At 49.6% G+C, this 22,432-nt stretch overlaps 10 protein-coding genes across 10 annotated transcripts; 6 read left to right on the top strand and 4 right to left on the bottom strand.

Annotated features, from left to right (window-relative positions):
- Positions 1-1,197: 1,197 nt before the first annotated feature.
- Positions 1,198-4,779, top strand: ASPWEDRAFT_173525 (uncharacterized protein; the record flags this gene model as incomplete). Its single annotated transcript, XM_040831086.1, has 2 exons — positions 1,198-1,243; positions 2,504-4,779. 2 exons carry the CDS (start codon positions 1,198-1,200, stop codon positions 4,777-4,779), a joined length of 2,322 nt encoding a protein of 773 aa, XP_040687770.1.
- Positions 4,780-5,431: 652 nt separating this feature from the next.
- ASPWEDRAFT_113156 (SCO family protein) lies at positions 5,432-6,430 on the top strand (the record flags this gene model as incomplete). The annotated part of the gene is made up of 3 exons (XM_040828386.1): positions 5,432-5,872; positions 5,935-6,259; positions 6,309-6,430. The coding sequence occupies 3 exons, from the start codon at positions 5,432-5,434 to the stop codon at positions 6,428-6,430; spliced, it is 888 nt and encodes a 295-aa protein (XP_040687769.1).
- Positions 6,431-6,585: 155 nt separating this feature from the next.
- On the bottom strand, positions 6,586-7,137 carry ASPWEDRAFT_112883 (molybdopterin synthase catalytic subunit; the record flags this gene model as incomplete). The annotated part of the gene is made up of 1 exon (XM_040828367.1): positions 6,586-7,137. The coding sequence occupies one exon, from the start codon at positions 7,135-7,137 to the stop codon at positions 6,586-6,588; it is 552 nt and encodes a 183-aa protein (XP_040687768.1).
- A 387-nt stretch (positions 7,138-7,524) lies between these two features.
- On the bottom strand, positions 7,525-9,729 carry ASPWEDRAFT_42005 (glycoside hydrolase family 13 protein). The gene is made up of 3 exons (XM_040835695.1): positions 8,985-9,729; positions 8,161-8,920; positions 7,525-8,107 (listed from the first exon to the last, which is right to left on the bottom strand). Exons 1-3 carry the CDS (start codon positions 9,454-9,456, stop codon positions 7,582-7,584), a joined length of 1,758 nt encoding a protein of 585 aa, XP_040687767.1. The 5' UTR covers positions 9,457-9,729; the 3' UTR covers positions 7,525-7,581.
- Positions 9,730-9,841: 112 nt separating this feature from the next.
- ASPWEDRAFT_157610 (uncharacterized protein) lies at positions 9,842-14,994 on the bottom strand. Its single transcript, XM_040829734.1, has 9 exons — positions 14,437-14,994; positions 14,272-14,354; positions 13,759-14,210; positions 13,360-13,703; positions 13,053-13,296; positions 12,044-12,967; positions 11,671-11,983; positions 10,525-11,614; positions 9,842-10,465 (listed from the first exon to the last, which is right to left on the bottom strand). Exons 1-9 carry the CDS (start codon positions 14,979-14,981, stop codon positions 10,045-10,047), a joined length of 4,416 nt encoding a protein of 1,471 aa, XP_040687766.1. The 5' UTR covers positions 14,982-14,994; the 3' UTR covers positions 9,842-10,044.
- An 812-nt stretch (positions 14,995-15,806) lies between these two features.
- ASPWEDRAFT_558988 (uncharacterized protein) lies at positions 15,807-16,411 on the top strand. Its single transcript, XM_040838257.1, has 2 exons — positions 15,807-15,887; positions 15,946-16,411. Exons 1-2 carry the CDS (start codon positions 15,849-15,851, stop codon positions 16,297-16,299), a joined length of 393 nt encoding a protein of 130 aa, XP_040687765.1. The 5' UTR covers positions 15,807-15,848; the 3' UTR covers positions 16,300-16,411.
- A 112-nt stretch (positions 16,412-16,523) lies between these two features.
- On the top strand, positions 16,524-18,092 carry ASPWEDRAFT_173520 (fungal specific transcription factor domain-containing protein; the record flags this gene model as incomplete). The annotated part of the gene is made up of 4 exons (XM_040831085.1): positions 16,524-16,976; positions 17,030-17,199; positions 17,252-17,785; positions 17,846-18,092. 4 exons carry the CDS (start codon positions 16,524-16,526, stop codon positions 18,090-18,092), a joined length of 1,404 nt encoding a protein of 467 aa, XP_040687764.1.
- A 628-nt stretch (positions 18,093-18,720) lies between these two features.
- On the top strand, positions 18,721-19,252 carry ASPWEDRAFT_173519 (uncharacterized protein; the record flags this gene model as incomplete). The annotated part of the gene is made up of 2 exons (XM_040831084.1): positions 18,721-18,809; positions 18,919-19,252. The coding sequence occupies 2 exons, from the start codon at positions 18,721-18,723 to the stop codon at positions 19,250-19,252; spliced, it is 423 nt and encodes a 140-aa protein (XP_040687763.1).
- Positions 19,253-19,438: 186 nt separating this feature from the next.
- On the top strand, positions 19,439-21,376 carry ASPWEDRAFT_173518 (putative G-patch domain protein; the record flags this gene model as incomplete). Its single annotated transcript, XM_040831083.1, has 5 exons — positions 19,439-19,511; positions 19,559-19,761; positions 19,815-19,875; positions 19,928-20,277; positions 20,333-21,376. The coding sequence occupies 5 exons, from the start codon at positions 19,439-19,441 to the stop codon at positions 21,374-21,376; spliced, it is 1,731 nt and encodes a 576-aa protein (XP_040687762.1).
- A 169-nt stretch (positions 21,377-21,545) lies between these two features.
- On the bottom strand, positions 21,546-22,136 carry ASPWEDRAFT_173517 (uncharacterized protein; the record flags this gene model as incomplete). Its single annotated transcript, XM_040831082.1, has 1 exon — positions 21,546-22,136. One exon carries the CDS (start codon positions 22,134-22,136, stop codon positions 21,546-21,548), a length of 591 nt encoding a protein of 196 aa, XP_040687761.1.
- Positions 22,137-22,432: the final 296 nt, after the last annotated feature.

The raw sequence follows: 22,432 nt of genomic DNA, 5'->3' as shown, positions 1-22,432 counted from the left end.
GGAAGAACAAGCACGAAGTGTGGGGAAAAGAAAGAGTTGCAGGCTTGGGGAAGAAACAGTCTGCATGGCCCGCATTCCAGTCTAAGTCGGGACCAAATCCCCGGGAGAAGAAACACTGCACGGGAGTCGGATGCACCGTCCAGATGTATATATGTATGTACGGTCCATGATAGCGGTTCTGTATGTACCTCGTCTTTCCAATTGTCGAATCACGCTATATCTGGAAAATTTCTTTTCAATCAGCCCTCGTGAGTGGAGCTACACCTGCACCTCGTAGGCATGTACATGATCATGCGTGCTACTCTCGTAAATATTCGTTTACCACTGTCTATTGACAGTTGAGCCATTGGTCCCCGACTCGGCGACTGGGCTTTTCTCGGGATTAACCTGCATTGGCCTTGGCTTGTCTCATTTTTCAGGAAGCATGGGCGATCACGATAATCCCAGAGATCGATCGATGAGCTTAAACTAGGGCCTCGACCTTGGACAAGGCAGGGCAGCGGTCGATATCCCAAAACAGGCGACAAAGGGAATTGGTTTGTTTCTCCGGCTAGCCTCATGAGTTTCGAATTGCGGAGGGGGCAAGAATAGGAATCAAAGAGCCTGGTTTAATTTCGACTAAGTTCATCCTATGGCTGGATGACAAGCAATGCACATCCTAGATGTGTACTGTTGACACTGTAGATGAGGTTATTGAAACCGCCTGCAAGGTATATCGATATTTCTGAAACCGGAACGGATAGACTGGCTCCTTCAGGAACGAACCGAAGAACAATCGGCGATTAAATATCCCTTGCATATAAATCCTGTTCTGTACGGGATTTTTCTTTCCTTTCTTATATTCTGTCTCGAACTTAATCAACGGTTGCTAGATGACGATAAAATAAACTGTCGTTTCGGTATACCGCCCGCGTATCTCAATTTCAATGTCGTCACTTGTCGAATTATCGTACTTTAAAACTCCAGAATCAGGAGGAAAATCTCAGCCCCCAGGAAGGAGTTTCTTCAACCCCTTTCTCACATGAGGCAGGGAAACAGAGATCATCGATCGCAGTGGGCGATTATCGCCTCATCCACCATTTTAGCGGAGCTGGAAATTATGACGAACCCTGTCCGTGCCCGGGCTGATGGAGTTGGCTGGATCGGGGTTCCTGGAGGATCCAGTGTGGGGAAGATTCAAGTGGTTCGTTCCAAGAAATGGCAAATTGGCGCCTCGAGGTTGGGAACAAAGGACTCGCCATCGGTAAATCCCTGAAGACTCATGGCAGCAATGACATACATGACGGCGGGACAGGCACAATATATTGCTTCTTCACAGCCGGTCGACAGGGGTTGGGTCGGCCCAAAAGCCCATCAAGCAGCGCCTGCCAACGCACCGCGATGTGCTGGTGTTCCATTATTAGCCGGAGCCCCGACCATGGAAAGGACATAATAGCCACGATTAGTGTTCCCTTGTGTGCTGCTTGATGGAGGATTTCTAGAGCGATAATTGCATTGTAGGTGATGGGATTGTGGGAAATGGGTCTCAGTAGTTCATCAATAGCCCCAGCCCAATATTGGTTGAGTATTTTTTTTTTCTCTCCGTGGCTCTGCCATCTCCTGAACCATAAGAGTCGTAGCCATCGCCTTCTCTAGGCTTCTATCTGCTGTGAAAAATCGCAATTGGACGTGATGATTCACTGGTGTTTTGGCAGGACTTAGTCGCGCCTTGATCCGTGCGAGTAGGAGATAGATTGACGGTGGACAGAAAGACCTAGCTACCAGCAATTCATCAGTCTCAGTATCTCTCAAATTAATCATCATATCCTTACTTCAGGATACCAGACCGCCAAGTCAAGCGGAGTCTGTCGTTTGTTGCAACTGTGAGGTGGACACAGGAGGGCGAAACACCGTCAGGTCGGAAAACCCAACGCTGTTGTTGGCCGAGCGTCATCGTCGCACCAGCTGGCGCTCTCCATTCTCTTCCAGAAACACCCACCTCTGGCGTCTCTTGGGCAAAGTGAGGCCTCTTCTCCGGGATTTTCTTGTTGCCCAGCAGCCAATTGAGCTTTTTGGCTCTCCAATGACTGCTACGAGGCTCTCTCCGCTGCTCGTGGCCGTCCGGCAGTCTGCTGCGCTGCAACTCCTCCCAGCCATCCCATTTAATCCCCATCGCGGACACTCTTTATTCGACCAGCCACAACTGGGCCATTAATCCTGTCTTTTAGTCGCCTCATTCGCACCCTGAACTGTCTTCGCCTTTTTCTTGCTGCTTATTCTTGCTGTTTAATACCCACATTCCGATCTATTAATTCTCCTGTCTTGTTTTATCTTTATTTTACTGTTTTTTTAATTGTCGGGCTTCAGACCGCTGTTGGATACGAAGACCCTGCTTGAGCTGCTGCTGTCAAGAGCTGGCATAAAGCTCCGAGTACGCGTGTCTCTGCGACCTGCTTGTACTTGGCTTTCTCCTCTCTCACGTTGTCTTCTCATTTTTCTCCGTTTCATCCAACATCCTCAGCAGTGTCTTACCACGTCCCCGACGCTTTTGACGAGACCTACGAAGTTCACGACCCTTCCACGTTTACGACCTTTTCACGGCAACGCCAGCAGCAGGCTGCTCCTCCGAATCCTGCTTCTCCATCTTCTCTAGATCTACCGCCCCGCCCTTTGAGTTCCGTTGGAAGCTCCCGTCCGTCACGACGACTACCTCGTCCCTCTGAAGTTCAGCGCTTGCCTCATCGACGAGTCGCCTCGGTAGACGCATCGGGTCGCCCTCAATCGAATCCTCGCCAGGCATTACACCCGATACCAGTTACGGTCCGACCCTCTGCAGGTGCTACTGGTGTCGCTGCCCTACGTCCTGCGCTTTCGGAAGTACAAACCGAAGACAACGCCTCTTCCTCGCCGGACAATTCTAAACAGCCACCTGGCGAATCATACTGGCCTCGCAGATCAACTAGTGTTTCCCCACGAACAGCTTCTGCGATCCTCTGGACTCTTGAAGAAGCCATTCGCAAACCGTTTCCATTCACCACCGATTGGGAAGAAGTGAACGCTTCCATGTCTGACATGGTAGGTGTAACGGCCTCTGCTGGTCTTGGAGGAAATGGCCGGACTCAGAATGGTGCATCGCGTGCAGCCCAGGGGCCCGTGCCCGTCAATCCGCACCCCGCAAGTGGTGTCAGAACACCAACGGATATCATGAGACAGCGCCGGGATCGAGAGGCCCGCAAAAAGGCCGAGCAGGAAGCTAGGGAGCAGGAGGAACAAGAGCAGCAGTCCCAAAAGTATGCCGCTGGCGTTGCCGGTGATCGAACTTCCCAGCGAAGATCAGCTGCCCCAAGAGCTCCAACGGGGCCTGAGATTCAGCCAGACCCTCGAACGGCCAGCGCTCAAGGAGCACCTTCCGGATATCAGCGAAGACCAGACCCTCAGGCTCAACCTAACTCTCAGCCGCCGCACGTTCAATTCCAGGGTGCGCCAGGGCCAGGTGCATTCCCTAAACAACCTGCGCAAGGTGCTCCTCCTAGTCAATCTAGCTCCTCGCAACCCCCACAGCAGCAACAACGCCGTGTGGCTTTCCCTCATGCATTTGAGAGATGGGAGACACTGTCTTCACATTGGGAAGGTCTGACGGGCTACTGGATCCGGAAGCTCGAGCAGAACAATGAGGCCTTCGAACGCGACACTCTCAGTCAGCAAATGGCCCGCCAAGTCACAGATCTCTCTGCTGCCGGTGCAAATCTTTTCCATGCAGTTGTGGAGCTACAGCGATTGCGAGCGTCATCGGAGCGGAAATTTCAACGGTGGTTCTTTGACACTCGTGCTGAGCAAGAGCGAGCCAAAGAACTCCAAGGAGACTTAGAAAAGCAGGTCAAGACGGAACGCCAGGCACGATCGGAAGCCTTTGCTTCGTTGCAAAAGGCCGAAAGCGACAAGGCACGAGCCGAGGATCTCCTGAAGGAAATGCGTCGCGAGCTCCAAATTTCGAAAGAGGAAGCCCGTCGAGCTTGGGAAGAACTTGGTAGACGCGAGCAGGAAGAGAGAGACCGTACTACTTCGCTTCGGAGCGGTGAGCCCACTTTGGTCGGGGGTGTGCAGGTGGTGCCTATGGTCCAGGGATTGCCAAATCGGTCAACTACTTCGAACCGTCCCTCAACCCGGGATGACACTTCCTATCATGGGGCTTCTATGGGAAGCGAACCTGGACGGACAGGAGACGGCCGATACTACGACGATGCTCCGTCGCCCACCGGCTCTGACCCATTTACCGAACGAAGGAATGAGTCAGAGGCACAACGTTATGGCTCTCGGCAACCACCAGTCTCTAGTGCCCCAGAATCCTCGGGGCAATACGCTGGCCAGTTCTTCGAACATGAAAGCGCCACGTACCCCGGTCAAACCCTCGACGACGCGGATGACCGTTCGTTCGTGCCCAGTGCCCCAAGCAGTGAGCATGGTGATGAGGAGTATGGCAGCTACCGTCGTGATGCTCAGGGCCGCCCGGTTGTCTACCCTCGCCCCATGTCTGAAGAGAGTGACGAAAATGACAACATCCACGACATGACTCAAGCCGAGTACATCCCTAGCACCCTGGCATCAACCTCGGCACCCCTCTACACTGGCTACACTCCGACTTCCTCTGACTATACCGGTTCTGACTGGGGAGTTGGAACTGGATGGGAATCCATGACTCCTCGCCATCGCCATCCCACTCGTTTGAGCGACGTTCTTGAGGAAGAAGAACCTAGGACCACCCCCAGCCGTGCCAGTCAAGCCAGCAGAAGTATGCAGTAAAATCTGTATCCATTGACTTGATATCAAAATTGCCACAATGATGGCTTTCGATATTTCAATTCTGGTCATTTATTTTCTTTCTGATGAAGGCGTACATACAGCATGTTCTTCGTCAAAAAAGCCTATTACCCTTTCTGCCCCTTTGCTATTCTTTTTTCCCATTTTCTTTTCTCTTATCTTTTTTTTTTGTTCTTTTCTTTTCCACTCAAGTTTGTCAATATGCGAATACCTCTTCTTTTTCATGGTCATGGTTGTCTCGGGGATACGGTACCTTCAATCCAGCACATAATATTGTCACGGCGGCCACGATTCCCCATTCTTGTTCATAGAATTTTGTACGCAATAATTACAGGTTTCCCAACATTGTAATTCTAGACTGGAAGTGTTTGGCAATGGATATACCGTCTTTTAATGGGAATCATTTGAATTAACAATTCGTAGATGCCTCAGGTGTAACTCCACGTGATGACAGCTCTGTAAGCCTCAGGCACAAACACACTAAACCGCATCTGGCAATGTAGATCCGGAGCTCGAATGGATTCAAAACCTCAAAAGCCGAACTTCTCTTCCTCTCACTCCCCCTCCAAAGTCAACCCCACAGGCCAAGCCCAGATCAACAATGGCTTCATCAATGAGATCCGTCTCCCGAATTATGGGCCGAGCATCCCGCTCCCCTCTCGCCTCGATCGAGCACACCACCACCCGAACCCAACGCATCCTCCCTCTCCGCACCAGCCTCCCATCGCAAAGCGCAACACCCGTCCAAGCCCGGCAAACCCAGAACCTCCTCAATGCCATTCCCTCCAGACGCTGCTTCTCGACGACTACCCTTCGGTCCCGCGCCAAGACGATGGGCCAGCTCCGCGCGCGGAATTCCACGGGCCCGTTCTCGTGGAAGGCGGCGTTGCTCTTCGTCTTGACCGGTGGTGGTATGTTGGTGTATTTCCGGGTTGAAAAGGAGCGATTGGAGCGGAAGCGGATTGCTGAGATGAGCAAGGGTGTTGGGAGGCCGAAGGTGGGAGGACCGTTTACGTTGAAGGACTTGAATGGGAAGGAGTTTACGGCGGAGGATCTCAAGGGGAAATATAGTTTTGTGAGTTGAACTCATATTGGATAAGGATGGATTTTATGATTGAATCGTTGCTGATTGTTTAGGTCTACTTTGGTTTCACCCACTGCCCCGATATCTGCCCCGATGAATTGGATAAGATGGCCGAGATTATCGACAAGGTCAACGAATCGACCAAGGGCGAGAGCGTCTTCCTGCCCGTCTTCATCACCTGCGACCCGGTCCGCGATACCCCCGAAGTGCTCAAGACATATCTTCAAGAGTTCCACCCCGGCATCATTGGTTTGACAGGAACATACGACCAGGTCAAGAACGTCTGCAAGCAGTATCGGGTGTACTTTAGCACACCGAGAGACGTGAAGCCTGGTGAAGATTACTTGGTGGATCACAGTATCTACTTTTATCTGATGGGTGAGTCTTGTTCTTGTTGGAATGGATGGCATGTTACTAACTACTTCAGACCCCGAGGGTGACTTTGTTGAATGTATCGGACGTCAGGACACACCCGAGTCGGCCACAAAGGTGATCATGGAGCACATCAACGACTGGAAGAGAGAGGGAAGACCGTTGAAGACGGAGTAGGCGACGCGATGGATTGTACAATAGATAAATACCCTACTCAAGTATCTAGCCGACATCTGTATGAAATAGGATTCGTCTGTATTATCGACCATCATATATATTGGTACACTCAGCATCTCACCGTCCATCAGATACCATATCTCATCTCACCACAATCAAACCGCTCTCCCCTCAGCATCTCTATCCCGATTCGCCCTCCACTCTGCACCCCCATCCACAAACTCCTCCATCTTCCAAATCTCCGCCTTCTCCTTACACAACTCCAACACCTCCTCGCCCGCCCTCCAAGCCGCCCCGCGATGGCCCGCACTAACCGCAATCACAATCGACGCCTCCCGAATCGGCACGACCCCCAATCGATGCGCGATGCTCACCCCCGTCAGCCCATGTTTCGAGACCGCCTCCTCCGCGATCGCGGAGAGCGTCTTCAGCGCGAGAGGCGGGTACGTCGTATAACTTAGTTGCAAGACGGGCCGATCCTCGAACGTATCGCGTGTTGTGCCGAGGAAGAGAACGTTTGCGCCGGCGCTGGGAGAGGAGGTCTGGGAGAGGGCGATGGAGGGGTCGAGCGGGTTGTAGGTGAGTTCGAGGTGGATGTTTTGGGCGGGGAGGTGGAGGGTGCGGGGGTAGGTTGCTGGATCGAGATGGGGAGGTTTGGAGGTGGATTGAGGTTGTTGTTGCTGTTGTTGTTCTGGTTGGGAGGACATCTTGGAGGTGTTGTTGGGGTATGGTGTAGTGGTCAAGTTGAAGTTGGGATGGATTGATTGTTGCCCCTCTTATCTTTATCGTGGGTGATAACAGACCATGTCGACATCATTATCCTCAACAGATGATATGGGCAGAGATGTTGCTAAATATGTAGTTATTTATTTTCAATTATATATGTACTTAAATGGAGGGAGTTTGATTATAGCAGCTTTTTTATTGACTGCATATTAATATATACTATCCCACCGTCACCTACGACTATATGGTTCAGATGTGCTTCATTTATATACAACCGCCCAGCTATACACATCATTAAAACTTGAACTTACTATCGTTTCTTCAACCTATACTTTTCATATTTTCTTTTACACTATTGAATAATTCTAGAATGGTTCATGTATTTATTTAAATTTCGTAGACCATAGGTTTATTCAGTCTATCCGTTAGACAAGTACGACAAGCGCCTCATACGGACGCAGAGGCCATTTCGCCCCCGAGATCCGCTGTGACGCTTCCTGTGTACTCTCATAGTTGCTCAGCAGTACCTCCTTGATACCATTCACCCCGTTGGCAGACGGATCCCACTCCAGCGACTTGTCGGTAAAGTTACACAAGACCAGGGCTTTCTGACCTTCGTACTGGCGGGTATACGCAAAGATCTCTTGACTCGCTGCGTCTACAAGTTCCCAGTTTCCGTAAACAAAAATGTCAAGGTACTTTTTGCGCAGTCCAAGGACAGACGCCCAGTAGTTGTAGGTCGAGTTTGGGTCGTTGACTTGGGCTTCGGCGTTGACACGCACGTAGTCCGGGTTGACAGACATCCAAGGCTTCACGTTGGGGCCGGTAAATCCACCGTTCGGAGCAGAGCTCCATTGCACGGGGGTGCGGCCGTTGTCGCGGGATTTCTTCTGGTACTCCTGTCGGGCAATTTCCTGGGCCTTGGTGTCGAAGTGCTTGTTCTTCACCAGTCTGCGAGTCGTTAGCATTGAAGGGAGGATATACAAGGAGAGGGTAATACGCACCCATGCCAGTGGTTCAGACAGTCAATGTCCTTGTATTCTTCCATTCCCCAAGCAAGGGGCACGTTTCTCATGCCGATCTCCTGGCCCTGGTATACAAAAGGCGTGCCAGACTGCAACGCAAGATTGGTAGCCAGCATCTTGGACGAAATCAAACGGTGCTCTTCCTTTGCTTGTGCGAAACGATCAATCGACCGCGGCTGGTCGTGGTTTTCCCAGTACAGGGCGTTCCAGCCGCCATTCTCGTACATGAACTTCTGCCATCTTTCAAAGAAGGACTTGAGGTCGGTGAGCTTCCAGCTACCGGGCTCGAACTTGTCGTATACTCCATGATCAATGTCGACATGTTCAAAGTTGAAGATCATGTTGATCTCGCCTCGGTCATAACGGACAGCCTTGAGCACCTCATTGGTATCCTTCACGAAGGGCATCTCACCGACACTAAATGCGTCGTACTCCTTGAGGATCTTGCCTAGATCTTGCAGATATTCATGGAGTCGAGGTCCATTGGCATAGTATTTATCAGCCCATTGCCATGGGCTGCGAGCATCCTTGACAGGGACGTCTGGGAACGCCTGATCCTTGCTGATGAAGTTGATAACATCCATTCGGAACCCATCAGCTCCCTTATCCAGCCAAAAACGCATAATATCGTGAACTGCCTTGCGGACAGGCGGGTGCTCCCAGTTCAGATCCGGTTGCTCTGTTGCGTACAGGTGAAGATAATATTCACCAGTCAACTCGTCATATTGCCAAGCGCTACCTATATAGATAATGATCAGCATACTGTTTAGCTTGTTACCCAAGTGATTTTGTCAAAGACATACCCTGGAAATGAGAGATCCAGTTGTTGGGAGGATGTCTGTTACCCTGCTCGTCATAGCGAGGAGGCTTCCAGACATACCAATTGCGATACTCATTATCCTTGGAGCTTCGCGATTTCTTAAACCAATCAATCTGGTCGCTGGTGTGGTTCACCACGAGATCCATGAGGAGTTTCATTCCTCTGTCGTGGCAGCCCTTAATCAGGGTCTCGACATCTGCGACCGTGCCATACTCATCGGCAATGCTGTAGTAGTCGGCAATATCATATCCCATATCCACCTGTGGAGATTTGTATGATGGACAGAGCCAGACAATATCCACGCCTAGATTCTTGATGTAGTCGAGCTTGGAGATTATGCCGGGGATATCGCCGATGCCGTCATCGTTGGAGTCTTTGTACGAGGCAGGCCAGATCTGATAGACAGAGCATTCTTTCCACCAGGCACGGTGGACGTTTTGGCTGGATATAGCCATGACAGGAGGATCTGGATCAACTTGGAGGTGTCAGTTACAGAGGAAGAGGAGAGGGAAAAGAGGGAAAAAGAACAGCTGTTGTTGTTGAATGCGTGTGTTGGTTCCCCTCCTCAACGCCGCGGGGCAAAGCAGCTCTGCGGAGAAATTATCGGTGGCTCTCTGCTGGCAGTGCTGGACGCTGATCGTCCAGTCTGTGGGTTCCGACCAAAAGTCCGTCATTTTGACTCAGTTGGAAATACATAATCATCTCCACTGGGCAATTCACTGTGAGCGTATGATGATGCTCCGTGGAAGGAGGGAGTTCCCCCTGGCGGGAGTCTATTCCGACCATCGGCCTGACACGGTGGTATCAACTTTGTATGGCTTTGGGTAGGTTCGCTTATTACTGGAATATGTGCTTTATTATGTACTAAACCAGAGCTGGTGAAATCACTATATAGAAGTATAAGCTGTACTATGGAACATTCTGAGATAACAGCCAACAAATGACGCTATAGATATAATTGAAAGAAAGCTGTAGCATCCCCTAACCCCCAATATTGGATAATACACAACATCAGTCCTTGAGAAGGCACTTTAATATTGTGATCAAGATGAGCCCTTCATCCGACTGCCCTTGGGCACACGAGCCAGCCAATATACTCCCACAGCCGCGGCAATATTAAACGCAATGTATACCCACATCAGGCCGAAGTTCCTCCACGCATCGTCCCAGTGACTGTTAACAGAGGCCAAGAAGACATCAGTCTTTGCAATAGGGCAGTATTCGCACTGGCTGGTCGCATTCGGATTCTGAATGTACCCTCCATTGATCGTGACGAATGAGTCCAGATACTGAGAGCATGTCTGCTGAGTGGGCGGGTCAACCTGGAGCGTCTCAATGGAGGCACAGGTCACGTCGGTGCCGCTGACAGCAGTAGATAGCATGGCTGACACGAGATATGTAAAGGGCGAGAGGCGATACATGAATATCCAGAAACCTGGCATGGCTTGTGGTGTTGCGACGACACTACGTTGGTAATCACGGTCAGTTTCAATCATTGGAAATCTCGGAGAGGATATACAAACCCGCAGAAGAGCAGCAAGAGAGCAAACAAAAGATTGGCAATGTTACCTCCTGTTTCTGAATTTTCCACACCCGCAATTACCATGTGAGTAAAAGTCGATGTGAACCATAGGAAGGTAAGCAGGAGCAGAAACATCAGAGCACCGCGCTCATGCACCGCACCTGTCGGTTCAGCATTGTGGTAAAGGCCTACTGGATAATACCAGCAGAAGAACATGAGGACGGCCACGAGAAAATTCCAGGGCAGTTCTACAATGATATTCGCACCCATGAAAACACGCCAGGAATACATCTTGGATGGACGCTCACGTACTTCGTAAATTGAGCGCTGGATCACAAAGTTAGGCATGATTTGTTGGACCAAATTGCCGAAGACTGTCATGAGCATGAAAATGCTAAACATCTGGTTCTGCAAGCCATGTTGAGAATTCTTAGCCTTGAAGAAAGAGAACCCGTTATACAAGGCAGTCAATGTTGACAGGGCAAGTTTCGAGTAGATGTAGGATGGAGTGCGCCAGTATTGAGAGAAAACTCGAGACAAGCATTCCCGCATCTGGGTAACAGTCGTTGAAGCAAACTCCCTGTACTCATCTTTCCCTGATGCTTCCTTTGGCGTTGCAGAGAGAGTCGATTTTAGCTCTGCCAGATGGTCACTCACAGCCTGCTTCTCTGGGCTGTTTGCCCACACCACTGGCCAGTCAATCTCACTATGTGAGCCTGGTGCTGCACCGATGACATCTAACATCCATTCCGCGGGATTTTCGTCTGCCCTTAGAGGGGTTCCCCCATTGCGCATGAAATAGTCAGCAAGAATCGAAGAGTTCTCCCCAATCTGTCCAAAATAGACCGTTCGGCCCCCTTTGGCGAGGAATAGTAACCGGTCAAAGCGCTGAAAGAGCATTGCGGAGGGCTGGTGAATTGTACATAGAATGGCTTGTCCATGCTTTGTGAGAGTTTCCATAAGGTCAAGAATGGACCATGATGTTTGACTATCTAAGCCTGAAGTCGGCTCGTCAAGGAAAAGAAGCAACTGGGGCTTAGCAGCAAGCTCAACACCAATTGTCAATCGTTTTCGCTGCTCGACATTGAGACCTAGAAAATGGAATATCAGCAATGTACGTCAGATATGAGGGAGCATATTGACATACCCTGTCCTGGTACACCAACCACAGCACCTGCATACGACTGCATGCCTAGAAGATCCAAAACTTCTTCAACATAGGCGAGCTTTTCCTCACGACTAACATGGGCTGGCTGTCTGAGCAAAGCACTAAATTGAAGAGCTTCACGGACTGTCGATGTTGGTAGATGAACATCTTGCTGTTGAACGTAGCCGGTTTTGCGCTGAAACGAATCATCCCGGGGGCGACCATCTACCAAGACCTCGCCTGTGACCACACCCATGGTGACCCTGGTTGCGAGTACATCAAGAAGAGTCGTTTTTCCGGCACCAGAAACACCCTGTAGATGTCAGCAAAGCAACCCTTAGTTCAAGCATTGCTTCGAGAGCAGGGGACATACCATCAACGCGGTAGCCGTCCCAGGTTTCACCCATCCATTGACATGGTCAAGGATACGTCGGGGCTCCCCTTTAATTTTAATGTCATAACATAGATCCTGCCATTGGAAGATAGCAGTCTGTCGCTGGATACCAACGTCACCATCCCTGGGCTGACTCTGCTCATTTTTCGTTTCTGACGGGACCTCGATATCTTGGGTCTGTTTGGGTTGATGACCACGGCGGAAAACCAATACTTCTCCTTTCGACATGGCTTCACTGATGAATTCGGTGGCTAATAGGTAAGTGCACATGAAGAAGATCAAAAAGGCGATAATAATGCCAAAATTGCGCCAGAGATGGCCATGACTGTAAGAGTATGCTGTGTTTAGGTAGGCTTCTCCATGGATCACCAAGTCTCCCTGACTTGACGAAACAGCGTTGCATATCTTGTTCTCTTGTGGTACGTTTTCATAGCCAGGTCCCGATGGAACGAACGAGGTACAGGTGAAATTTCGACCGGAAAACTCGTTGATCATGAAGGCCTCAAAAGCATACGCGATGGGGTCCAGGTAGTTCATCCATCGTGACCAGCCAAGCATGTCTCTTGTCGGAATGATAAACCCAGTATAAATCACTAGACCCAGAATTAAAAGTGCCGCCGGAACAAGGGCTTGGGCCAATGATCGAGATGTAGCTCCAAACGTCCGGAAGATCATAGACATGGTCAATGTGGTAATCAGGGAAAAGATCCAAAATGTAAAAAAGGCCCCTGCTTCACGACGCAAGTTGCCAAGAAAGTACAATGGAATATTGAATGTGAACGAATTGAGAAGCTTATAGGGCATATCACAAAGCATGGAGGCAAAGGCCTCGGTGAACGGATGATAGAACGCAAACCGGGACTGCTTTTCGACAATAGGGCGCTGTGCATATAGAATCAAAATCTATTAAATGTTTAGCCAGTTCAATAATTTCTTTGACTTTTGGAAACAGGTTATCGAATTGCAGACAGGGCCTGGTTGTTCATACCTCAAGAGCACTACTAAACGCACTTAGCAGGACCGCATAGAAAAGTAAAACACCCCGGGAGTAGAAGCTGTCGGTGGTTTTCGGGAGATTATAAAAAACACTTCCAATGATCAATGAGATGAAGAAGTTGCCGAATAATGCCGTGAGAGTGAGACTGGCGTCCCCTTTGAGACGCTGAAAGCCGCGCACCAGGCATAAATTAATCTGCTCGACAATCGATAGTGTATACGGCGATTTGATTCGTCTGAGATTCTGGTTAGTACTATTGAACAACTGGTGTACCAGAGAAACCAAGGACTAGACTAACTGTTGCTTAGATTGCATCAAACGCCGTGCCTCGACGAACTTGGTGTACGAGTCTCCTCCAACCGGGTGTTCTTTTTCAAAGGCATCGATCTCGCTCATCAGGCGATTCCGAGCCTGACTATTGAGCCATGCTTGGGCGAACTCATCCGGTGTTCGAGGCACCTTGTCTTCATACCCAGGCCTCACTCTCCGCTCACTGGGGCTGGTGAGCGAAGTCAGGAAATCGGCGGTGGTTTGACGTTCTGGACATTTGTAGCCCATCTCTGTGAAAAACTGACGGGCCTCCGTCGTTGGGCCGAAATAGATTTGACGACCCTCATATAGAACGACTACCTTGTCGAATGTCTATATCGAATTTGGGTCAATAAATAGATGCACCACGGAATCGAGGATGACTTACATCGTACGCATTCTGTGACGCCTGGTATATGGCCACACATGCGGTTGTCTCAGCATATCGACTCATCAACCGCAGATTCTTGCAAAATTCCAATGCATTGGCACTGTCTAGACCTCGTGTGCTATTGTCCCAGCACTGGAGAGGAGCTCCACTGAGCATGGCCTCTGCAATACTCACTCGTTTACGCTCTCCGCCGCTGACACCTCGAATAAAGTCATTTCCCACCCGGGTGTTGAATGTATGGCGTAGACCCAGCATTGTCATGACCACATCGCGGACATGGCTGGCATACTCATGTCTAGAAACACCGTGGAAGCGAGTGCGAGGTGCTCTCGCCTGGGCAGAAAAGGTCAAAGTATCACCCACGGAGAGCTGTGGGAAATGCACGTCGTTCTCAGCGCTGAAGATTGCCTCTCCACGAAACTGGCCTTGCATCGCTTTGGCAGAGATACCTGTTTCATGGAAGTCAGATGATGGACCCTCCTTCGAAGGGCTGTGAAGGCATGGGCATACCTTGATAGTTCAGATAGCTGTCATCGCTGAGGTGGATTCCATTCATCTCTCCCGCAATGGTTTTCAAGAAGGTCGAACAGCCACTTTTGTATATCATTAAACATGGTTAGAGAATAAAGATCATGGCAGAAGAGCTCGTTGGCTTCTTTCTCTCTGGAGACGTACCTGCCCGGGCGACCGAGAACAAGCAGCATCTCGCCGCTCCGAATCAATCCATCGAAGCCTTGCAGTATCTGGACCTTTTGAAGCCCTGAACCAACTACCCGGCGAACTAGGCTACCGATACCCAAGACGGAATTAAACACGTCCTTCTGATAGTCTGTTGGGCTGCCGAAGCCATGCACGTTCAGGTTTTGGAATGCAACGCCGGCATTGCGTTGTCGAAATCGATCGGGATTGGTTGCTTGGGCTGCCAGCAAGGATCGAATCCAATCCTTGACCCTGAAATTTGAACTGTCTGGGTGCAAGGTCGACTCCTTGTCGTCTTCGAAGAAGGGGTTTTTGGCATTGGTGGAAGAGAAGTGGGTTGAATGGCGGGTCAGCTGACGGGCCATCTCCTCGATCTCCTCCTCCATGTCCTTCTCGCGCTCGCTGTCATCGAGTCCATCCACTTTTGTTTTAACCGATATTTCGTCAGGGTCCTCCAGGCCATGTCCCACGAAGTGTTCTTGAGGATCATCATTTGAGGGAATCCCTCCGAAGACCGACATGATTAAAAGGATCTGGCAGTACCAGTTTGAGATTAGAATCAAAGCAGTTCGTAGGAGGGTAAAAGGGACTATATATACTTCATTTCGCTATCCGGCCCCTTAAGGATGGATTTCGGCTTCCATGGAAAGAGTGCATCATATACGGAGATAAGAGTGGGAATCATCACGTCTTCCCGGTTGGACGGTTAGAAAGCACTATATATAGGAGCCTATGGCGTGCATGCTCAGATCGAGATGGTGATATTCGATTGCAGCAGTATCTGATGATCTACAAATTGATACTGAGTATATCTGGTTCTGGTCCATGAGAAACAGTGAATCCTGCAGCTGGAGCAGATTGTGATGCCCAATACGCACTACAGATGATCCATCATTCACTGCGAATTCATTAATAACTCGGATGAACTGGATAGCCCAACCCGTAGAATTGGAAGATCATCTCCACATTTATCTCCGCCTGGTGGATTGACCGCATAATGGGTACTGCTTATCACAAGCTCAAACCGGTACGGAGCAGTTCACAATACGTTATCATACAAAATGTATTGTATGGACTACATTTACTGATATGTAAAGCTATCTGTTATATCTGATTCGATATTAAAGTTGACAAACTACTTGTATAAGGTGCCATAGATGGAATACCATACGTTACGCAATATTCTATGTAAAATGCATGATACCGGAGATCATTACGGTAATATCACCCTATCCGAGCATGTAATTTACCCCGGGCGGAATGATTTGTCCCCCCGGATGCGCCAAGCTTCCGAGTCCCGAGTGGAGTCTTGGCTGTCGAGAGTCCCTCGTCCTTCGCGAGGTTCGCTTCAACAACATTGATTTCCTCCGCATTGCCTTGAAAGCGAAATGCAAGGGATAAAGCGAACTCGTCATCGTGTGCCAAAAGTGAGTTCCAGCTCTTCATCATCTCCACTCTCAAGACTACACACTAAGTAAATCTCAGGCTTGTCTGGTTTGTCGCTGTCGTAAAACGAGATGTGACATTCCTATTATGGGGGCCAGGTGTTTGGCTTGCGAGAAACGTGATACCAACTGTGTATATAAGGGCTCCACGCAGCAGAGGCCCACCAGGTATCTTGTTTCTCCTTGTGCAGTTTCCGCGAATTTCAAATTAACCATACAGATATATAGAAGAGAAGCAGGTGCAATCATCTGGCTTGAGTTTGATACCTTTGTCGACAGAACTCGATTATCAACCCAGCTTTACCCCAGCCGATCAGCATATTCCCCAGTCTATCTTGGGGCCAGAAGGAAATACTATTCTCGAGGCAGACTTGCCAACTCTAGCGGGGCTTAATGCCCAATTTTATCCTGCCGATCCCATTAGTCCAATTTACCCTTCAGAACCAACGCCTGGAAGAGTCTTTGATTATTTCTCGAGATCGGGCGATGACGATCTTCTCAATTTGCCATGTTTTGCTGTCCCAAAATATCTAATAGACCAACCTGGGCCTGGTAATCACCATCCCACGTTTCACTTTTGTGTTCTAATTCATTTTCTCAGGTACATCGACCTTCTCAATGATCTCACCCGAGGGGATCCAATGGATAAACCAGAAGGTTGGTCATGAGACATTTCAAGAGGAACCTTCCACGCCCCCATTCCACGGCTCACGGGGTGGTTACAGTGTGCAAACCCCTGCGGACATATACTCAGACCTAGGATTTGTACCTTTGCCTTCTAAGGAAGCCGCTATAAGTTTATTAAACGCTTACTTCAGGACGATCAACCATTATTGTCCGCTTTTTGATGAACGTGACTTCATGTCTCGCATTGAACAAGAATACCCTGTTCATCCACAGTCATCTCCAGAATGGTGGGCCTGTGTTAGTGTCACGTTGGCATTGGCATATACGCTTGATCCACGATACTACCAGCACGGATGGATATATCTGAGAAACTCTATGCTTTCATTAAACGGTTTTTACGTTGGACGGCCACAACTGTGCTCGGTACAAGCAGTTCTTGGAATGGTACGTAGCATCGATACTCTACCCATAGTGGCCCGCATCTCACAATAGAAAAGGCTCTCTATTTTCTTGGGACTTTCAGTCTCAGACCTTCGATCGAGTTGAATGCATTGGCAATGTGCATGGCATACAGTCTAGACCTTTCAACAGACCTATCTACGCAGACTGCCTCTGAGATTGAACAGTCTAGGAAGGTGCTTGCAGTTTGCTGTAGTATGGATATTGAGTAAGATGTCACTTGACTTTTGGTTTGGGGCCAGCGCTGACATCTGCCACAGTATAGCCCTTCGCTCTAGAACTCCGCCGATACAACATTCTATCGATATGACGTTTTACCATCGCCCGATCGACCAGAATGGCGTTTTTAATATATATGACTCAGTGAGACATCTCACGATCATCAAGAACCAGATATATCAGAAACTTTATTCCACACTGGGCTCTGAGAAAGGGGATGCGGAAGTGATTGACACCGTTGGCGAGCTTGATGTTAAACTTCAAGACTGGGTTGATGAGATTCCTCATGAGTATCAGCCTGGTCACTTTAACAAATACAGCGACTCGAGGGATGAAATCGGCCCTATCCTTCTCTATATACATTTGAGCTATTACAATTGCTTGTTGATCATCCACAGGAAAGCTATTGCGCGGGCAGATTGGAATATGTCTCTTGACCCATGTCGCAGCCAGTTCCCACAAGTTCGGTCGCCGAATCCCAGAACCCTACAGTCGTCCACGCTATGCACACAAGCTGCACGGGCTTCGATGCAGTTGGTCCGTGAGATCCCGGGGGATAATATCATCTGTGCTGGGTGAGTCGAGCCACTTGCTTTGTTTGTCATTGCTCATCCAGAGCGCTTATTCGTCTATAGTACCTTGATGTACTTTGCAGTCTTTGCTTTGGTGATATTTTCTATCCTTATTGTGAAAGATCCATCTGTTGCCAATCCCAAAAGGGACATCGAGATGATGAAAGATGTGGAGAAGTTCTTTTTCGCCGTATCCAGAAGCAATGCTGGGCCCGGTATAGACCAGCTAATTCAATACTGTATCAGCCATCGAGCAGCCGCAGAGATGGCCATTAAGCGAGCTTTGAAGTCCACAACAGGCAGTTGTTGAGGACTGGATACGATTATACGAACAGATGATATGTAAGATTGGCTCGGATGACCGGGTAAAAGTGTTCCTAATTATGGGTAGCCTGATAGGAGAATTTAATTATGGCCCTCGCAAGCGTTATAATCTCAACATTCTCTATCACTGGTTCTAAAGATGTAGCTAAATAGCATTCAGGGGCATTTGATTATTTAATTAACCATATTAGCAGTGGGTACAAGTGTATAGTTACATCGGTCCTATATTAACTCCTGATACTCTTAGCGTGTTTCACGCGCTTTTTGGTTTCTTTTCATAGTTGAAACCATGCTATTGTAGCGGATATTGGCCATCCTATCTTCGTCCCCAAATAAAATCCAGAGATAACAAAACCCCCTAAAAAATGTGCCTTTCTGGAGCTATTTCCGTTCGCAGTTGCTGGCTTCACTGATCTATATCGCTTATTCCGGTATAGCGTGATACATGGGACCCACCCGGAGCTATCCTCTTTGGGAACTGTTGGCGACAGGCGGTGAGGGATTCTGCCGCTGCTCCATCGCCCTCTTTCGAATCTCCTTCGCTTTTCAACGCTCCATCGGACGGCATTTCATCTCCAGTTTCGTTTTCTTTTCTATCTTCATGCCTGATCATCATGTCTAACTTTTACCCGGACAATAACCGGTATCCCCCGGGTCCCTCTTATCGACCCTATCCGCGCCGCGACGACAGAGACGGCCGCATGTACGACGATCGCTCCCGATCACGCTCGCCTGGCGGTATACTATGCTCCTCCCCGCATCAACAATGGCGTTGAGCCATGGACATGTTTATAAAAAAACACAAGACCAAGTTCTCATTCCTACAATGAGCTGTTACTGACTGTGGATCTCCGTTTTCTTCTTTTGGGACAAAAGATCTTCCGCTATCTCCTCCACGAGGTCCGGCTGCGGACCGAAGAGATTCCAGACCCCGTTTCCGAAGTCGAGATCGCGATGATTATCGTCGTCGATCATCACGGTCGCCTCCACCCCGACGAGGGAGACCCGCATATAGAGACCGAGACCGAGAGGGCTATCGCTCGCCCGGATACTACAGTCGCAGTCGAAGCTTTAGCCGCAGCCGCACTCGCAGCCCTCGACGGAGTCGCCAACCACATTTCGGACAAGAAAGCAGAGAAGTCATGATGGATGGTTTTCCGGTGAACATGGTGGAAGAAGACGTTGGACACCTTCCCTGACCTTTTTTTTGCACTGCATCTGGGAGATATAGAGAGCTGCGCTCCACTTCCAAAAACCGTTCTTTATGGCAAGAGGCTGAGATGTCCATGTCGCCGGCCTCGTTCCGGTCGACGTGATCAAAACAGATTTCGCATGAACTCCAACAATTTTATCATATTGAGGGCTTGGAAGAGGTTCGAGTCATCCGTGACCGTCAAACGAGTGAGTGACCTGTTGGTCTGTTTTCCTTTGTGTTTTCTGACGCATCCGCAGAGGTATCGCGACAGTTGGGCTTCCTTAGATTCCAAAGTATCGCCCACTCGCGTGCATTCCTGGAACCCAACTTTCCTTCTATTGTTTTCTACGGGCCGAACTCGAGTGGAAATGACCGTGGCACCAAGGTCCGCATCGCATACAGTCGTGAACGAGAAGACCGTGCTCGGAATAGAGCCGAGAGCGACTGGACTTGCAAGATGGTAAGCCGACCAAGAACACACAAGGAAGCTATATCTAACTTGACCATGATCAGTGTACTATTGTCAACTATTCTACTCGTCAAAAGTGCTTTCGATGCCAAGCTCCCCGGCCTGGTACGTTCCTTTGTTGCAATATTAACCAACCTTTGCTGATTGAACATACCAGACGCTGGACCGACAGGACCTCCCGGCATAGCTGCACCTAAGGTGGAAAACCACGGTGATAATGACGCTGCCCCCGAGAACCAACCTTCGCAGTTTCTTCTTTTTAGAGGACTGGAGGTTTCCGTTTCTGAAGAGCTCTTTGCAAAAGGGGTTGCCAAATTGTATCGACCAGCAAACAGTACATCTGATGGGTCATCTGCAAGTCAGAAGAAAGGAGCCAAAGTGGCTTCCACCACCGGTGATTCTAACCTGGGAGCTCGAGATGGATCCATTCGTCGTATCTTGCTCGTGAGAGATCGCAGAAGCAACGAAAGCTGGCGTTATGGATTTGCTGAATTTGCTACAGTTCAGGTATTAATTATTATGCTTCCCCTCTTGTCCTTAAACTGACATCATTGTCTTCCAGGATGCTCAAGCTGCTGTTCAGCGACTCAACTCGTTTGAAAAGTTTACCATTTCATCAAGACCGGTTCTTGTTAGCTACATCCACGCTGGTGTCTTCGTCCCAGTGATGAACTCCACGGCCAGCACGGAGAGGTTTACTTTTAGCCCTTTGAACAACCCGTATTTGAAGCTCATGTACTGGGACGAAGACGCGTATGTTACGGAGCTTACAGTGTCGTCCGCAGATCTCGAGAGCGGACAGGCATCAAAGAACGACCGACCCGGAACAGGTCTGGAGAAAAGCAACAAGGATGCGGAAAAAGGCAAAAAAAGAAAAGCAGATGCTGCAGCAAGCGCTGGGGCCAAGAAGGTTGCAGCACCTTCGCACTTGCAATTCTGGAGTAACCGCCACGCCGAGTTGCATGGCATTCAAAAGAAGGATGCCGAGGAGAGAGCTGAGTCCAATCAATCGCCAAGTATTAGCGGTGCACTGGCCGACTCTGCCGCTCCACCCTCCCAATCCTATGCGGACTTGAACAGGAACTGTTGCTATCTGTGTATGCGACAGTTCAAGAACGCAGCCGAAGTAAACCGACACGAGCGCCTCAGTCAACTGCATCGGGGAAATTTGCAAAACGAAGAGCTAACAAACAAAGCGATGGGCAAGCTTGTGAAGCATGGTATTGTCCAGCTGTCTGAATACCGAGACCGGGCAAGGGAACGACGCAAGGCTTTCGGTAACTCTAAGAATCCAGTCAAGCCTAAAGCTGCGCCTCCGCCTAAAGAAGAACCTGAAGAGCCACCGGCCCAGACAACGTCCAAGGGAGCCTCTCTTCTCAGTAAGATGGGCTGGTCAGCCGGGTCAGGGCTGGGTGCTCAGGGTACCGGAATGACAGCACCGATTGCTACGGAGGTTTACGCGCAAGGTGTTGGGCTAGGCGCACAGGGTGGTAAACTGGGAGATGCAGTTGAAGAAGCTGGGCGGAATACGAGGAATCGCTACGATGAGTTTTTGGAGAAGACGAGGCAAACCGCTCGGGAGCGGTATGAGCGAATGGATGGATAGACCGCAACATGTGATAGTAGAGTGTATGTATAGTATGCCGTTATGCAAGAAATCATCAGACCGTCCGTGACTCCAGTATTGTACAAATTTTGAGCAGTATGTGCAAGGGGGGGGGGGAATAAGTATCTCGTGTCCCATCTCCATCTCCAATCCACCAGAGAAGAAGACCCTACTTCTCATCAACACTATTCTCTCTTTCCTGCTTCTGCCTCTCAAACTCAGCCTTCTTCTCCAAAAACTCCTTCTGCGCCTTCTTCCCCATAACACTCATAATCCACTCCCCGATATCCTGCTCCAGCTCCTCATCCGACTTAACCGGCCCATCACCACCTCCCAACCCAGCCCGCACATACGTGCGCGCGTCTTCAATCCCATTAATATCCAACTTATAAAGCACACCCCCGGCGAACATCATCCCGAAAGACATGACGTTAATTGTAGCCAGGTTCAGCGCCTCGAATGCCTCCATTGCCCCGTTGACGTTGGGCTTGTGGTACATCGCGCCGGTGTAGTAGGGCGGGATCGAGGCGAGACGTTTCTTGTTCATTGAGCGGCGGGTGATGAGCAGGGAGAAGGCGAAGAAGGTCATGCCACCGGCAAGGAGCTTGAGGCTTGTCGGGATGCCGGATGGGGGCTGTCTTTGTTGTTGGAGTTGTTGCTGGGGCGGGGGCGGGATTGGGTCATTTTGAGGTTGAGGTTGTTGCTGTTGTTCTGAGGGGGTGGAAGTGGACTTTGAGCCCCAGCCGAAATAGGAGAGCATTTTCGAGTCTCCTTTTTTCTCGTTTCTGTTTGAATATTTTGGTGGGTTTGGTTCAGTTGGATAGGAAGTTTTCTAGTGAGGGGGCTGGCGGTTCGCGGCTGTCAAGGCTGGTTTCGGGGATCAGCTTGATCGCTCAGGTTTTCTTCGCGGGGACAAGCTGATTCTCAGATAATCTCTCCGCGGAATTCCCAAGAAGTATGAAGGAGATAACGACTGTTGAAATGATTGATGCTTCGTTCTATAGCAGATGGTTGTTGCTTCGGAGGTGAGAATTACCCCGATTTGAAATCACGTGG

The sequence above is a fragment of the Aspergillus wentii genome (genome assembly GCF_001890725.1).
Source record: "Aspergillus wentii DTO 134E9 unplaced genomic scaffold ASPWEscaffold_5, whole genome shotgun sequence".
Classification (NCBI taxonomy): Eukaryota; Fungi; Ascomycota; class Eurotiomycetes; order Eurotiales; family Aspergillaceae; genus Aspergillus; species Aspergillus wentii.
Note: the sequence above shows the minus strand (reverse complement) of the source record. Positions and strands in the feature narration are given on the sequence as shown.

Coding starts and splice junctions, on each gene's coding strand:
- ASPWEDRAFT_157610 (XM_040829734.1), bottom strand. CDS start 14,981: ATGTCGGTCTTCGGAGGGATTCCCTCAAATGATGATCCTCAAGAACAC. Junction 14,211..14,271: donor CAGCTATCTGAACTATCAAG/GTATGCCCATGC, acceptor TCCATGAAACAG/GTATCTCTGCCAAAGCGATG. Junction 11,615..11,670: donor GGTTGGTGTACCAGGACAGG/GTATGTCAATAT, acceptor TCCATTTTCTAG/GTCTCAATGTCGAGCAGCGA.
- ASPWEDRAFT_42005 (XM_040835695.1), bottom strand. CDS start 9,456: ATGGCTATATCCAGCCAAAACGTCCACCGTGCCTGGTGGAAAGAATGC. Junction 8,921..8,984: donor CTGGATCTCTCATTTCCAGG/GTATGTCTTTGA, acceptor TTATCTATATAG/GTAGCGCTTGGCAATATGAC. Junction 8,108..8,160: donor TGTCTGAACCACTGGCATGG/GTGCGTATTACC, acceptor AACGACTCGCAG/ACTGGTGAAGAACAAGCACT.
- ASPWEDRAFT_558988 (XM_040838257.1), top strand. CDS start 15,849: ATGCAAGGGATAAAGCGAACTCGTCATCGTGTGCCAAAA. Junction 15,888..15,945: donor CTCGTCATCGTGTGCCAAAA/GTGAGTTCCAGC, acceptor AGTAAATCTCAG/GCTTGTCTGGTTTGTCGCTG.